Here is a 17,051-nt window from a genome sequence, read left to right as displayed (position 1 = left end):
CACAAGTTGGAAAAAAGTCATTTTCCTCCTAATTAAATTTATTCTACCGTGACAGAACACAAAATTACGGCGAATCGCTTTCGGTGGAGATAGGTAAATCCGTCGTCAATCATTAAGATACACTTGGAGTTTAAATTCTTGGAGTTTACTTTCTCTTTTATTAGAAATTTAAACTCCGTTTGTTTCAAGAAAAAATGAAAGGCTTTCGAAAAATGTTTTCCTGCAAGTCCTTTTTTCAAGAAAATAACTTTATTTTCCGGCATTAGGTTAAAATTTGAAAATATACTAGAATATATTTTTTATCGTTTGACGTGAAAAGTTAGGTTTGATTTTGCTCCACAAACGCCTTTTAATAGTTTTTTATTTTTCAGCTTTTTCTTTTCATTTTTCGTTTTTTTTAAAAATCGAAAATTTTAATTATATTTTTATATTTTCTCTTTTCCTTTTTTTAATTTTCTTTTTCTTTTTCTTTTTCTTTTCTCCGTCTTCCTCCTTCCTCCTTCCTCTGGCTGCCGCTCCTTCCTCTTTCCATCGGCCACCCTGCGATTGGCCATGACTCGGCCCGGCGAGCTCGATCTCGGCCATGGCGCTCTGCGCGCACACGCCCACAACCTGGCGAAGGAGCACGGTTGCGCGGTGGTGGCGAAGGAGGTGGCGGGCCGAGAGCCGCTGGGGCTCGCGATCCCCGCACTGGAAAAAGGCTATCGTGTGACGACTTGCGGTGCATCAAGATGCTCGGGGAGGACCACAGTGACGGGGCCGTTGGTGACTGGACCAAGTCACCACTTGTGGCGAGGCTGGAGCCCACCGGCCTCGGCCGAGCTCGAAGCTCGCGAGCCATGACCGAGCTCCAGCTCGAGCTCGCGGCCCTCCTCGTCGCCGGCGAGCTCAACCGCCGCCTCAATCTCGCCATCGAGGCGAAGGTCTTCCACATCGCAGCTCCGTCGTTGGGATCGGAACGGCAAGCATGGAAGAGAGAGACTGCGAGGAGAGAAAAAGGTCTCTCAACATTGGAGTGCCTAATGACACTTTTTCAAACAACCGATTAAGAAAAACTTGTTTTGAAACGAAGCGTTACAATAAAGATTTCTTTACAAAACCCGATGCTACTGGAGCGACCAAATAAAGAAATGCTGCAGTTTTCAAAGCATCGATTGTCCTCGTGACGTGCACAATTGACATTTCGAAAAATCGAATATTTTCTCGTTAAGTAATATTGAAAAAGCATTCTCGAACCACTCACCTTCCTCTCACAAAAGGTCGAGTGTTCGAATCTCGAAGGCGTTGCGGGGTGAATTAACCAGTGACATGTGTTTGGTGGCTAGCACGTGTTGCCCCCAGGATTTACCCCCATTTGCCCGCCATGTGGACTTCCCTAAGTCACCAAAAAAAAAAAAAGGGCATTCTCCAAAGCAATCGTTAAACGAAATTTCTACCGGTCAAGCATGTTTGATAAGTGATGGTAGACTTTTATCGCGCATTTGATGACCAAAAAAAAAAAAAAAAAGGAAAACGACCACAACAAAAAAAAAATCCTTAAATTATGTCTGCTTTGATAGAATTATCATGAACTTTTTTTTTTTTTGCGACATTGAAGATTTCAAAGCATGCCCACCGTGCCATATTTATCCTAAATTTTTTTTCGTGACATAAAACAATTCACAAACTTGTATCCACACGACATATTTACTCTCCGTGACGGTTTCATAAGATGGTTTTTCAACCAAAACGTCATCTTTATTTCCCTGAAACCACGTCGGCATCGTGTCAACACCATTTGTTCTCCGACGGTCCTCATCGGTAGAACCTTGACGAAGCATAAATATTTCACAGGTATACAAATTTGGAGTTCTCGACATCACAACAAAAATTTATGATAATTCCAAGATTTTAGAGGCTTTTTTTTTTCTCCGTAAAAAAAAAAAGAGAGAGAGAAAGAGAGAGACAAATTTCTGCCCCTTTTCCTTTGCTGCAATTTTCTAATCCACGTCATCCAACCGTTCCACTTTGATCCGTCGAACAAGTTAGTGAGAGTCGAGTGGCGTCGTTGTCATCCTGATTTCACACAGAAGACGCAATCTCTTCTTCGATGAACTGCCGCTGCAGTAAATGATATTTCCTATAGAAGTCCGGCTGCAGGTGAATTTGGGACCAGTAGCGACAGATGATCTCAAGCCCTGTCGCTCCTGCTGTTCATGCCCACATGGGTGAGGTGACTCGTCAAAATATTCATTACTAACTTCCCCCCACCACTCACCGTGACTCTCTGCCACGGCCTCACATATCATATACTTTTTTCTTTTTTTTTTTCGAGAACAGATTTAGAACAGAAATCTATTTCCTAAAACGATTTCGTTTTCCTAATTCTCCGATCATGTTTCCCAGATACTATTGTCCAAACCCACCCAAATTGCCTTCGGGGTCACTCGTCTAGTCGAGAGGAAAGAGTAAAAGAAGCTTTCGCATCGAATGCTTAGTTTGGGTCTTCGGAACGGAGAAGAGAGAGAAAGACTGTGGCTCAAGGTGATTTTGAGAGGGACGAGAAAAAGGAGAGATTTCAAGTTGTATGTTCAGTTTTTATTGAGAATTTTGGTTGCGGTTATGTTAACCAAATCGAAACCCGAACCAAATCGAAAATGTATGAAATTTCGGTTCGGATTCGATTTTCCAGTTTAGCTCTGGCGCCCTTAACTTCAGCACAAAGTTTGCGAGCTCCTTTTGACCACCTCCAATGCCCATGGGCTCTATTCTCACGATCCTTGAGAATTCTCTTTCTATCCCTCTTCTTCAGATCTCTTCAAACAGAGCTCGAGTATTTGCAAAGTTAAAGCTTTTAATTATTCAACAGTATAAAGAGCTGTTCAAAGTTGTCATGCACATTCAAAAGAAAACTCGACAGTCTAACAACCACTTTAACATGCGTCTATGACTTACTGAAAAGCCTATAACCAAGTTGCTAGACGAACATTTACGTTTTCAGCCAACTCGATGGTTATAGTTCGCAATAGGGGTGATCGATTTTCGGTTCGGTCCGATTCTCCTCAAGAATCGAGAGCTGGACTAGGTGGTCCCAGTTCTCATTTTCCGGAATCTAGGACCGGACCGGCCATCTTGGGAACCAGAAACCAAGCCGGTCCGGTCCGGTTCCCAATAGGTTCCAAAGAACCAATAACACGACAAATTTCCGCATGTGCCCAAGATATAGAGTATCTTTTCCTTTTTTAGGATTCATCGCTATTTCTTTACTCTAATTTTAGTTCTTGAATGTGATTTAATTACTCATTAAGATTTTTCCCTCCTCAATAACAGGAGGAGGCAATCACAAAATAGAAAAAGAAAGAAAGAAACCCTAAAGAATAAACATTATTTTTACATTTTTTTTTAAAAAAAATTGACATGACCGGTCCGAGCAATCCAGTCCTATGTCCTTGGAATAGGGAACTGGACCGTCCGGCCATCTGTTCCAATATTAAGAACCGGGAACCGGACCGGACCATCTAGAGCCAGGAACTAGACCACCAATCCGGTTTGGTTCGGGCGATTCCCGGTTTAGGCGGTCCGATTTGCTCACTCTTAATTCGCAGTGTTCACAATGAACTGGACGGGCATAGGCAAATATTTCCCACGGCGCATTGTTGTTCGTGTAGTTAAGATTTTTTTCAGAAAAGATGAAAGACATAAAATCATCCACATGAGTTCATCACATGATTGCAAGTTTATGCCTCCATATCAAAATTCCTGGATCAGCAGGAGGAACTCTCCTCGTCGGCGTTGCGAGGGTGCTATCACCTTTCCGGAGAAGCCTTCTCTTTGTGTTCAGCATGACTCCCTTAAACATAAGATCTTTCTCAGCCAAATCAAAGCAATCCCCAGGACAAAACCTTTTATGCCACTTGGAGAGTCCTCTGAATTAGGTTGTCCCCATGAAGAATAATCTCAGGTTCACCAACGGGCAAAAGACCATTATCCTGCCAGCGAGGACATCCTCAACAATTAGCCAAATACCAGATGAAAACGGCATTTTTCAGTTAAGTGCTTCTTCATTTTAAAATTACAAAGGTATCTCTATTTGTTCAAGTAAACAGATTATCAAACATGGAATATGCACTATCATAAGTAGCAGTCGTCAGGACAAAGAAAAATCAACGGAAATGAACTGACAGGTCAGTGCTGGCCTAATGTATGTATGAATATGAACCGGAACCTGCTTTAGTTGTGCTAATTTATCAGAATCAGTTATTTTAGATGTCTGTTTAACATTAGAATCCACTTTTTCCAGTTCGAAATTGTATTCAGCTGATTGCACAGTGTACTTGTAAGCATTAATAAAGTGGCTCGACCATCATTGACTGAAATTTGAGTTTATCCCATCCTTTTCGATCGAATGTAAGGAAAAAAAAAAAGTCTGGAAAGTCTAACTATCCATACTACAAAGTGTTCTTTTCAATAATTCAGAAATTCAACACTCATAACCATGATTCTTTACATGAAAAAAAAAGTATACTCTAGACTCTTAGAAGCCCTCAAATTCTCTCCCTCCATATATGATAAAATTGTCAGAGGGATAGTAGCAAGTAGGTTCTATTTTCGTTATTTACAAAAGAAATTCCTTTCCAAGACTAAAATTCTTTGCTGACATAGAAGCCTTAGCCCACTGAATGCATTCAAGTTCCACCAATACAACATTGTGCAGCACTCAGTCTGAGGCAATGAATTAGGATGTGGCCAAATGGCTAAGATACGCACTTACACAAAAAGCATCAAGCAAACTGCAGTCTACACTGAGAATCCAAAAAACTAGATTATTCTCTTAAACAGCCTTCCAAATAAAGAAAGCAACTTTTACAGAAATCTAGACTCTGATTCAATTTACAGGGAAAAGTAGGACCCTTCGGCAGATTTCAGTAACAGCTCATGAGAGAACAATTTGGTCGAAAAAGTCCTATTCAAGGTCAGGGTCCATCTGAATTTGCCTTCCCCCTGAACTACACAACTTAAATTGCAAGGAAGGTCAGAGAAGCTGTGAAAGAGTTCTATAGCACCATCCTAAGCCAATAGAACAGTGAAAGCCAATTCCATTTGTGGTAGAAATCATTCGTACCAAATTCATACACTACGGCTAGACTAAGTAGATCAGGAAAAAGTTCATTTAAGGATGAAGTAAACAACCTCCGAAGCCAATTGATCCAAGCCTGGGCAAAGATTCATTACTTGATCCAGCCAACAAGATGAACCAAACCCCTACAATGAATGCATTAGTAACTATTTAGCATTACTGTTGACACGTAAAAGTAGCAACCCTCCAAATAAACATTGTCAACTTTAATGCCTGGAAGAAATTTCTCCTTGTGCAAGCAGTCCACAAATGTCATGCTGACTGTTGTTGAAGTGTCTCCACAAATATAGTGGTCCAAGAGATGTATCCACTCAATCCGGCATGGTCAGCACGTGGTCTATAGGCATATCAATAGGCCTCAATATTGTCCAAACCAATAGATGCTAACTCTTTCCAGCAGATTGCATATTCCTGCAAGAACTGGACAATTGCTGTTAAAAAGTGGCCTAAAAGCATCAAACTGCTAACGTTCAGGAATGCTCACTTGCATAAATCGTGCCAAAAAGAAATCCTATGGTAGTATAAGTTCCCTTCATTAGATGATGGCACCACATTCACATCAACGTGGTATATGCCTCACATAATGCATTCCCAAGGTGACTATATAGTCAGGGACTAGCTAAATAGCCCATGTACCCCAAATAAGTCCTTCAAATTAACCTCATTGCTGGAATTCTACCATGAAAAAGACCACCACTTCCCACATTCAAAGAATAAAATAAAATAGTCAACCTAATCAAACCAATCGTAATTGACACTGAATCATCTCGTAAATCCTATAAATTTCAAAACAACTTAGACTGTCATGTAATGTTTTACTCTCCCACAGTAGCAGGGCATGCAATTTAAATAAAATTAAGGGAGTGTCAGAGTAATCTAACCAAAATAGAGTTCACCATGTGTGTATTGTTTATGAAAAACAATGACAGTACCTTTCCTTGGCCAATGTGAAAGCACGACCTTCAGACCGGTAATGCAATTTGTAATGGCCAACAAGCCTCTATACTTCCCTGTTCCAACTTATGTCGAATGAATCTGGCATAATGAAACCTTTTCAAGTGCATACATCCCCTCGGTTTGTGGGTGCCTTGGAATGTTCTGTTGAGTTACATAACCCTCTTTTCTCAGCTCTAACAGAAGAATTTCCAGCATTGAGTAGATATGAGCAGATCGCAGGTGAGTCTCATCAGCTGCAACAAATACATGGGTCATGTTGTCAACCTCAATCCAACTGCATCCGGGTACCTTTTTAACTCCTCTTTCTTTCATTAAACTTCGTGCACCAAGGACACCACCCCAGTGGCCTGCACCCGCATGCAAATTTGAAAACAACACGTAATATCCAGAATTTTCAGGCTCCATTTCAAAAAGATGTCTTGAAGCTACTTCAGCGAGATCAACGTTGCCATATAAGTGACAGGCACCTAGCAATGTCCCCCAGACACCAGCACCTGGGGAAAATGGCATGCGCTTAATGGTTTTAAAAGCTTCATCCAAGCGACCAGCTCGTCCGAATAGATCTACCATGCAGGAAAAATGCTCCATCTTTGCTCGAATCCCGTACTTTTCTGTCATGCAATGAAAAAACTGTATTCCCTTATCAATTTGGCCTGCATGACCACAAGCAGACATTACAGTCAGAAATGTGACATCATCAGGCTGGATACCGTTATCTTGCATTTCATAAAACAGCGAGAGACATTCCCTTAGGAGACCATGGCTTCCATAAGCAGCAATCATACTATTCCATGAAACTTCATTCTTCTCACCCACCGTCTCAAACACACAGCGAGCAAATTCCAGGTGACCACATTTAGCATACATGTCTATGAGTGCAGTCTCCGCATAGACATCATGGCAAAACAAACATCTTGTCATGTAGCCATGGATCTCTTTACCATGATAGAGTGCAGGTAAGCTTGCACAAGCAGAGAGAGCAGAAGAAATGCTAACACAGTCATACTTGATTCCATTCAACCCCATCTCGCGGAAGAGTTGGATAGCTACTTCTGGTTTCCCATTTTGGGAGAAGTTTGTCATCATTGAGTTCCAGCACACGACATCCTTCTCAGACATGCTCCTAAAGATTTGATAAGCAACATCCATTTGCCCACATTTTGCATACATATCTGTAATTGCACTTAAAACAAAACATCCGCTTCCAAGACCACTCTTGAGAATGTATCCATGCAATTCCTTCCCAAGTCTTAAAGTAGCCAAACCAGCACAAGCGGGTAAAATGCTGGCCAGAGTTACTGAATTTGGATTTACTTTTCTATCAAGTAACAACCTAAAGATTTCTATAGCATCTGAATTCATACGATTAAGAACATATCCAGAAATCATCGCTGTGTAGATGACTACATCATGACTGACTGTCTCTTGCTTAAAGATCTCAGACGCCAATTTCACATTGCGACACTTAAAGTAAACATCAATTAGTGCACTTTTCAAGAACACATCCAATGGCACTCCATTTCGCATAACATACCCATGGACTTCCTTTGCTCGTTTCAGATTTGCCGATTCAGTAATTGAAGGAAGAAGGCTTGAAAAAGTAACAGAGTCTGGTTTGACACCATGATTTAACATTTCAATGAACAACGACAGAGCCTCACCCATTAGTCCATTCTGAACGTATCCAGAGATGAGGGCATTCCATGTTACCACATCATGCCACAGCATCAAATCAAACAACTTGCGTGCCTCATTTAAGCACCGACATTTTGAGTACATTGCCAACAATGTATTGGCTACCAGAGAATCCGACTCTAACCCACATCTAAAAGCAAGACTGTGGAGTTGAGCACCCAAGCCAATCATCCCTTCCGGGGCACAGACCGACAAAATGCCAGCAAATGTTACCGAATTCGGCTTTATTACACCTCTTCTCATCTCCAAAAACACTCCCACAGCGTTCTGCAAATCCCCATTCTTCAGATAACCATTAAGCATCACATTCCATAGAACACAGTCTTTATGAGGCATTTTGTCAAACGTATTCCGCGCATCAGCTATGTAGCCATTCTCCGCATAGAACTTGATCACCGAACTAGCAACAAACCTATCAACCTCCCCGCCCATCAAGTCAGTCATGCCATGAACCAGTTTATAGGAAACAGCCCTTCTCAGACTCTCGCAAGCTTTGATCACGTACCGATACGTATACCTATCGGGGTAAATCCCACAACCCAACATCTTGAAGCAGAACGACAATGCCAAATCGAACCAGCCCAACTCGGCCAACCCTCGGATCATCCAATTCCACGGCGCAGAACCCCGCACCTCCTCAAGCTGATAAAAACAGTCCTTGGCATCCAAGAAGTCACCGCAGAGAACGTACATGCCCAAGAGCTTCGGGCCCAGAAGGCCACACCTGCTGATACCACGAACGACCGACTGGGCATGGACTTGCTTACCTCTTTGGAGATGGCAAGAGCCGGAACAGGTCCCCAACACAGAGACGAAGTGGCCGGTGAGAGTCTCCTCTTCTCTACGGTGCGCTGAGAAAGATGGGATTGCCACGGTAGGCAACGGGATGACGACGCTGGGAACAAGCGTGGCGAAGCATTTGCGGAACAGGATCGCATGTTTTCTGTTCATGACGAGCACAATCATCTTTCATTCTGGCCGTACGTCGGTTTCGGCGTCGGTGTAGCAACCAAGTTGTCCGAACCGCGAGTCAGCAAGATGCGAGGGAATGCTCGAAATCGAAGTCATTGTCTGAAATTTTGGAAAACGAAACAAAAAAGCCATCGCACTTCTCAAAGTTCGCGGAGGGAGAAGCCTTGTGATGAGCAGGAAGCATAATAACGTTAGCCGTTTAAATATGTTCTGTCTTGAAAAGAAACAGAGGAATGCTAATGAAATAAAATAACTATGTACCTCGAAAAATCAATGGTTACGTTATTTTTTTCAATTGTTTAAATGAGAAAGATAGAAACTATTTTGCTCAGTGAAGAAAGATTATGAATATAGGATGAGTATATAGATGGTACAGGTGAAGAAGCCAATAACCCCAACCAATTGCATCTCTGTAGGTGGAGCATCTTGTGTGAGATGCTAGCCGGGCCGGACGTCGAAGGATGATAGCGGCATAGAGCCGTTAAGGGGAGTAGCACAGAGCCGCGGCGAGGAAGGCGGTTATTACTTCGAGTGTGTGGTCAACCCGAGCAAATGCAGCACGCAGCTGCTATGCCGAAAGTGAGAGGACCGTTGTGGCTGTGCACGAGGAGCCACGGTGGCTCAGAGTAGCAGCCCGCCATGGGTGGCGAAAGGCAATATGACCCACAGTGGAGATAACCAGGGGAAGGACAAAGAAGCCGCGGTAGAGAAGAGAGACGAGGGGCGCAACATGGCAACGACTGCAGCGGGAGTCTGAGGGTGACGAGGGCCGTGTTGGAAGCGGCGATAGGCACGGCCAAGAAGGCAGCAAAATAGGGACAATCTGGCCCAAAACAGACCATGGATGAAAGAATGAGGGTGAGATCTCCCGTATATGTTTCTTCCTCTGATTAGATAAGAAAAATCCAACCTAAAAACAGTAGAATCAAGCTAAGAAATTCGAACATTACATAGACTTCATACTTCCCTTTTGTTTGTGCTGGGTTTTGAACCTAGCATATGACCGGAATCGTTACAAGCGTTCATAAACTATGTAGTCTTGCAGGTAACGAAATCTCCAAGTTGCAGCAACCATAAACAAAATCTGTACTTCATCGCTCTTCAATCAACCACATCAATCCCATGCTCCCGACCCAATGCTCTGTTTTTCAATATCATTGACTCCAAGGCTCAAGTTACCATAATACAAGACCTATAAAAAGATCCCTAAAACGACAAAACATTATCAAAACGGCTAATTTCTGCAAAGAAACCAAGCGAAAGTTTCATCCAGACTGCATATTGGAAGAAAGGAAAATTATACCCCCTTTCTCTCTTTTTTCTCCATTGGTTAAGTAAAATAGTACATATATCTTGATAGCAACACGTCTGAATGAAGAACAGCATAGAATAATTCAGCGCAGTCGTTGAAATCCTCAACCATCTCCATTGTTGACAAAATAACAAAATGATTACAGTGTTGAATTTTTGGAAAGAATAACTGACTAAAGCATCCAACAACATACATTATGCACATCTAAGCAACTGACAAGATGCAGGAACTAAGAGCAGTCAATGGAAACAATCTTCAGCCTGCCATATATATGTTTCTAAAATGAGGACCTGGTAATTTGTTGAGTAAGTACTATAACTGCAGAAGCATCAACATCATGTGTAGTCTGTAATTGACAAGGTAGTAGGGACAACTCTTATTCTCTCAATAATAATGCTAACTAGAGACAAACGCTCATCAAGTTGTAATTGATACAGGGCAGAACAGCAATATCGGAAGGACCATAGCATCGGTACACATGTTCATCTCTACTGCAACGAATCAGTGAAATAACCAAAGAAAATAGAACATAAATAGCACCGCAATGGACATCTCAGTCAAGCACCTGCATCATTGCTTCACATTCTCCAAGTACCATTTATAAGTATCGCGAAGACCCTCTTTCAGAGAAATCTTTGGTGTCCAACCTAAATTTGCCAGTTTTGAACTATCCATGAGCTTCCTAGGAGTCCCATCTGGCTTTGAAGAGTCCCAAACAAGCTGACCCTCGAACCCCACAACCTCCTTCACCAACTCAGCCAATTCCTTGATAGTCACCTCCTTCCCACTCCCAACATTTACGTGCCCCAACCCACTATACTTCTCCATCAAAAAAACGACTGCATCTGCTAAATCATCCACATGCAAAAACTCCCTCAATGGACTCCCCGTACCCCACACCACCACCTCCTTTGCTCCCCTCACCTTCGCCTCGTGAAACCTCCTCATTAATGCTGGCAAGACATGGGAATTCTCAGGATGAAAATTGTCATTCGGTCCATACAAATTTGTGGGCATTCCCGATATCGCATCCCAACTGTACTGAATCCGATAAGCCTGACACATTTTAATCCCAGCAATTTTCGCGATCGCATACCTAAATATAAACAGACAGTTCCAAATCAAAGACCAGAGCACCATTGACAAACCAGCATATCATGACAGATCCCAAGTTACTAATGAAAAACAAGATAAGTACGAAATAAGGTAGACGCCACATGTAAAATTAAGGTCGACTTACGGGATAGCACTTGAATAAAAAACCCAAATTTGGTTAGAAGAGGACTAGTGGCATTACCATTCATTAGTGGGCTCGAGGGGGGCAGTTAGCAAAGCATCTTCCATAATCGGCTGGGGTGCAAATTTTGGGTAAATGCAAGAAGATCCCAAGAACAGGAGCTTCTTGACGCCATGGCGATGGGCAGAGTCAATGACATTGGTCTGTATCTGAAGATTGATGGCAATGAAATCCGCTGGGTACGTGTTATTGGCATGGATGCCACCGACCTTAGCAGCAGCAAGGATCACAAACCGCGGCTTCTCGGAGGCGAAGAAGTCCTCGACATCTGACTGGCGCGTGAGGTCGAGCTCGGCGTGGGTGCGAAGGACCAGATTGGCAAACCCCAGGTCCCGGAGCTTCCGCACGATGGCGGAGCCCACAAGACCGCGGTGGCCGGCAACAAAGACCTTGGCCGATCTTTCGGAGAGGAAGGAGTCTCCTGCTGCATCTGCTACGACAAGGAAGATAAGGATAGCAAATCATGGTTAAAAGAGAGGAGATCTGGAGAATCAGGCTCTGTTTTGGCTGCAAAGGGAATCCCAAATCCCAAAACAGACAAAATCCATCCTTGCCTCTCTTCATCCGGTCAAATGAACAAGATATACATGAAAAACAGCAGGGTAAAACATCCGCGTCATATAATAACTGAATAAAACAAGCAAATCGCATCATGGGTATGATTTATCATCAGTCTGTCTTTCACGGACATTCCTTCAGCAAATTGAAGTGCATTCATACATCCACCAGAGAGAGAGAGAGAGAGAGATACCGTTGGGTCCTCCCATCGTGAAGGAGAGGAGATGCAGGAGATGGAGCTCGGCAACAACACGAAGCGAGCAGGTTCGTATGGATTGGGGGTGTCGTTTTCTTCGGGTGCTCCTTCGGAGATTCGGACAGTCACATGCTGTGCGGACCGCTAGCTACGCTCCATGATCCAAGCGAGTCATATGACCGTTTGTCGGAGGAAAGAGGGTTGAAGGGGGAATCCACGGGCCGTGCAAGATCTGGATCGGGCTTAAGCATCCACGGATCCAGAAGGACGAACAGAGTGGGCTTTGACTGACAGCAAGCCTCGGCTTTATTTTTCTCACAGAGAGACAAATTCCTTGGGCTTAAAGCCCATTATACCTGTCACTGAGCGGGTTTGGGGCGACCCGGGATCAACACCGAGACCGAAAACCCTTGCCCGGACCTAAATTTCCCACATCAAACGGATCGGAGCTGGCCGGACCTAACCGGACCGGGGTTAGTTGCCCCGGCCCGTTCATTTATGCCTCGGGTCTTGTAGACCCGAGTGGGTCTTGCGATCTATCGAGTCGTCAAATCCACGATCACCTCTATTACGGCTTATAGCAATGCTACTTCCCGTGGGTGAGGGAGAATACAAACATCTTTCGAACTATCTGCTCGGGCATCTTGCCTTTCGCCGCAAAGCTTCTAAAGCTATAATTAGTTTACTCCTTAAGTTTAGAACCTTACATTTTGCACATGCGAGATATGTACCCGTAGGGACACACTTTCATTTTATTTTTTTTTTCATTTTTCACTTGATCTAAATTTGGCGGTTCACGTACTTTGACTTTTTTCAAAATCGAACTCCCGAAACTCTCGGCGCAGTCGAGGTTTTGATTTATAAACTTTTCCGAAATTTGAAAGAATATTTTAAATGCTACTCGGGGGGGAAAAAAAAAAAACAACCTTTGCTCTGGTGTGAATGTTGTCAATTTCTTGCAATTTTGACGTGGCATGAGATTCAGGCTATTAAAAACTTTCTTTTTCAATGGAAAATGGAGATGTCAAAAGTCGACGATCACGACTGTCGTTTCCTCTCATTGGGTGTCGTTTTCATGCTATTTTTGCACACGATACTTCGGTCCGGATTAGGAGGAACCTGACCTTTTTCCATAGAGAGCGGGAGTTGGTCCAAGCTCCAAAAGTAGCAGCAAAAAAGAGGAAACGCGAGAATCAGCTTTTAAAGGTGTTAAAACAAATCACGGAATCAAATAAAGAAGACTAAATAATAGAAACCGGGGATCGTGCTGCGGAGAAACCCAAATCGGTACACTTATTAGGATCATACCACGGAATGAATGTTGGATTGATTTGAACTCAAACATCAAATTGCCACGAAATGAAACTCGCTTACGATCACTTGTTTTGCCCTCGGTTGCGAGGGATCGCGATTTATTAAGATTGATTGATATCATGTGAAACTTGTTATTGTAAATTAATGAAGCCTATAAGTTAGGACACGGGAGCTATTTTTTACCGGAAATATATTTTTCTATTTTTATTTTCTTTGACGAGTTTTTGAGCAAAAAAATGTGTTTGACGATCATAAAAAATTTCTATTTTCAAAACAGAAATTTGTTTGATGACAACTTAAATTTCTACGGTTGCCGGCCGTTGAGCCTCGGATGGCGACCGACGACCGACGACATGGACGCGACAAAGAGGGAGACCACACTCGAGAGAAATGGGGTGAGCGATGAGAAGTATTCTTATTTTTGTTTCTGTCCCAGAAATAGAAAAGTATATAAAAAAAAATACTTCTAATTTCTGCCCCAAACCTATTTTTAGACTAAAAATTTGTTTTAGAAATAGATAAATGAAATTGCATTACCATATGGATTTCCATTCCAAACCTGTTTTCGGGAATAGAAAAATAGAAAAACAGAGAAACGAAATGATTATCATGCGAATCCTTGTAGTAATGTTTAATGTAATTCCACAGGTGACGTCGTTAATTGACCTTAGAAATTGCATTTTTTTCACAAATAATTATGAGAAAGTTATAATTAAAAATCTGTGGATATAAATTAATTCAGTTGATATTTTCATGGGGCAATGAGATTTAGGCGGTTTCGGCAACCGCAAAAAATGTCTTGACATAATTATGCGACTCTCTATCCATCAAAGCTCAAATTAAGGATGGAGGGCAATGTCCAAAGTTTAACCGCGGTGGGCATGCTTCGAAAACACTTATTAATGAAGTGGTTCTCGATAATCGGATGTTGTTCGAGAGGGTCTTACTCGAATAGAATTCGTTGATACCGCAACGGCATACTCGTTCAGCCAAGTAGATCCCTAAAGACTCTGCAAAAGCATAGTAGTTACGGCGTAAACCGAAAATTCCAACATCCCTAAAAGGTCGCCGATAGCGATCGTCCCTTCCACCTTCATTCGTTTATCGAACCATGGAAGAAAGCACCATCCTATTGAGATTGGAGCTTTGTGACCCAAGAACATTCTATCTATCCGAGCTCGAACTTCAAATTGCCCCAAAACGCAACTCGCATAGGACTACTTCTTTTGTTTCCGGTAGCGAGTAATATCGATTTACCGAGACTAGTCGGGTATTCCAAAAAGAGGAAAAAAAAAAAAAGAAGACACTTAATTTTTCTACATGTTACGAGTCAAATCACACGATTTAAGAAACAGTGCGAATGATTCCCCGAAGTACTATGAAAAACATTAACAACCGAATTCTTCCTATAATCCAAACACTCACTTCACCACTCATTGAATTATTACCTTCGCTCCATAAAAAAAAAAAAATTTTATCTCCTTTTCACTTTTCGAGATAACTATCGATTTATTATTTTAACATTTGTATATTCATCGATTTCACACTGCCACGTGGCGCTTGCTCAACTCTACCAATAATTTAGTGGGGGGGAAAAAGGCGAAAAGTTAAAACAAAGTAGGAAAAAAAAAAGCAGAGGAGAAAAAAAAAAAAAAAGCAGAGGAGCGGTGGATTAAAGAGGAGGCACGAGCGCATCTCCTTTTGCTTTTTTAGGGAAGGAGGTGGCTTTTTCTGCTTTATCTCTCTCCCTCTCTCTTTTTTTTATAAATAATCTTAAAACGACTGAGACCCCGACGAAACGACGGAAGAAGAATCATTCCCCGGCGGCAAAGAGGAAACGAAACGCACGCACTCCGAAAAAGATTTCTTTTTTTTTTAATTATAAAAGTTTGTCGAGCAATTGCTTATAGATTTAATTGCACCATAAGATAACGTTGGTGGTGGATAAGATCAAACATGATGTGATTAAAGCAGGCACTTCGGATATTTAAATATATTGCCGAAGATCGCCGCAGTCGAGTCCGACTGCAATCATTCGCACTGCTTCTTAGATTCACGGATCCGATTCAATTCGGTGATAGACATTTCGTTCGCAATTTTATTTTATTTTTTCTGCGGGGAGCGTTTTATAAGACTCCCGAATTTGGAGTGCCTTACTTTCGCACAATTCACATGATTTTTTTTTCTTTTTTCGGTTCTGGTCGTGAGTTTAGAATTGACCTACGAGCGTTTTCTTTCTAGATAACCCCTCGTTAAAGAATGTTCTTATTTTAGTCAAAAGAAATATGTGCATAATTTTTAAAATAATAGAGGGTTTTTTTTTGTGTCCAGAAAAAAAAAAAATAGAGGTTACTCTATGGGTATTACTTGAAATTTTAAGCCAGTTCCATTATCCATTTTTGTGTCTATTTATCTTATATGGCATTTGGTACAATGGCATAAAAGATATCACTCCAAAAAAAAAAAAAGTGGAAAAGAAAAAGTAAAGAGATGATCAAAGGTCAAATCAGATGCTTGCCTAAAAACATATGGTGAGGCGGCCTCGTACAAGTATTGCATAATTTTTAATAGTGTCGAGTCCTCGGGTAACAAGTTAAGCTCGTCTATCGCCTCGGTCAGGCCCGAACCCTCCGGCCATCCGATGGTCATGTGGTCTCTTAAGTGACCATCATAGTAAGGGGGTTGGAGGATAACCCGGGAAACCCGCAGACCGTATGGTTGGGTAAGTTTTTTCATTCCAAAACTTTGGAATAGATAAGTATATGATAGGTTCCGAAATTTGGGGTTGCACCGTCTTGTACTCGGCACCTTGTATCATATGGATGAAACCCTAAAGAAATGTACAAAATCATTCGAATGATATATCTTTTTAAATGATGGACATGTATACTTAATTATACATGACTACCTTTTTCTCTTTACGAAAATTTCGTGTTTATACATGCGAAAGTCCTAATTAATCAGCAATATCTAACCCTAATAGGAAAAAAAAAAAAAAAAAACCGAATCTCCAACCCCATTTTGCGTCTCTTTCCGACAAGCTTAGTTATATCTACCGTGATTCGTTTCGATATTAAATTTTAGATTACCCTAAAAGGAAATTGAGTGGAACAAACCCCCTTCCCAAATAGAAAATATAAGTTTAAAACGATGATTACATTGGCTAAGTAATTATCTCAACACAACCGTGTAGACATCATGAGGCTGTTTGTCTGTGATTAGCGATTGATCAAGTAGAATTAAATTAGTACCAAAAGGGAAAGCCTCATCTGATCCACACTTTTCTTTTTGCACTTGCGATCCCAAGTGTTAATTTTTTTTTTCACGCTACGATTTCATTGCGCAACTCAATTAATAAATTATTAGATTGTACAAACTTTTTTTCTTTTTTCTTCTGTTTTTTCCGCTGTTAATTCAAGCAAATTAAAGTGGTATGCTTACATTCACATTTAAAGATAAACTAACGATGGCTCATATCCACAATTTCGTACTTAAACGAGCCTCTAAGTATTTTATTTTGACAAAATCAGACTTGAATCAACTTAGAGTCTTGATTAATTTAAGGGGTACATATATCTCTATTCCAATCACGTGGGAAATTAAAGCCAACAAAATCTTTTTCCCGTAAAAAAAA

General features: G+C 41.6%; 2 protein-coding genes across 6 annotated transcripts; both read right to left on the bottom strand.

The window, feature by feature from the left end:
• Positions 1-3,580: 3,580 nt before the first annotated feature.
• On the bottom strand, positions 3,581-8,962 carry LOC115736143 (pentatricopeptide repeat-containing protein At4g21300). 4 transcript variants are annotated; one of them, XM_030667667.2, is made up of 4 exons: positions 6,541-8,962; positions 6,049-6,420; positions 5,170-5,527; positions 3,581-3,968 (listed from the first exon to the last, which is right to left on the bottom strand). In XM_030667667.2, the coding sequence occupies exons 1-2, from the start codon at positions 8,732-8,734 to the stop codon at positions 6,137-6,139; spliced, it is 2,478 nt and encodes an 825-aa protein (XP_030523527.1). In that variant the 5' UTR covers positions 8,735-8,962; the 3' UTR covers positions 3,581-3,968; positions 5,170-5,527; positions 6,049-6,136. The 4 variants fall into 4 exon arrangements, with proteins under 4 accessions (XP_030523527.1, XP_048133346.1, XP_030523525.1 ...); XM_048277389.1 differs by having other exon boundaries at positions 5,170-5,241; positions 5,322-5,527; positions 6,049-8,960; XM_030667665.2 differs by having other exon boundaries at positions 5,170-5,536; positions 6,049-8,960.
• A 1,442-nt stretch (positions 8,963-10,404) lies between these two features.
• On the bottom strand, positions 10,405-12,276 carry LOC115736146 (putative GDP-L-fucose synthase 2). Of its 2 annotated transcripts, none has more exons than XM_030667669.2 (3): positions 12,101-12,276; positions 11,350-11,782; positions 10,405-11,148 (listed from the first exon to the last, which is right to left on the bottom strand). In XM_030667669.2, the coding sequence occupies exons 1-3, from the start codon at positions 12,114-12,116 to the stop codon at positions 10,623-10,625; spliced, it is 975 nt and encodes a 324-aa protein (XP_030523529.1). In that variant the 5' UTR covers positions 12,117-12,276; the 3' UTR covers positions 10,405-10,622. The 2 variants fall into 2 exon arrangements, with proteins under 2 accessions (XP_030523529.1, XP_030523531.1); XM_030667671.2 differs by having other exon boundaries at positions 11,350-11,779; positions 12,101-12,275.
• Between the last annotated feature and the right edge of the window lie 4,775 nt (positions 12,277-17,051).

The sequence above is a fragment of the Rhodamnia argentea genome, chromosome 4 (genome assembly GCF_020921035.1).
Source record: "Rhodamnia argentea isolate NSW1041297 chromosome 4, ASM2092103v1, whole genome shotgun sequence".
Classification (NCBI taxonomy): Eukaryota; Viridiplantae; Streptophyta; class Magnoliopsida; order Myrtales; family Myrtaceae; genus Rhodamnia; species Rhodamnia argentea.
The sequence above is the reverse complement of the archived record's forward strand: the minus strand, read 5'-3'. Positions and strand labels throughout refer to the sequence as shown.

Excerpts from the sequence above, each read along its gene's own strand:
- LOC115736146 (XM_030667669.2), bottom strand. Across the intron at positions 11,149-11,349 it reads CTCGAGCCCACTAATGAATG|GTATGCGATCGCGAAAATTG; the intron begins GTAATGCCACTA and ends GTTTATATTTAG.
- LOC115736143 (XM_030667665.2), bottom strand. The coding sequence starts at position 8,734 with ATGATTGTGCTCGTCATGAACAGAAAACATGCGATCCTGTTCCGCAAA.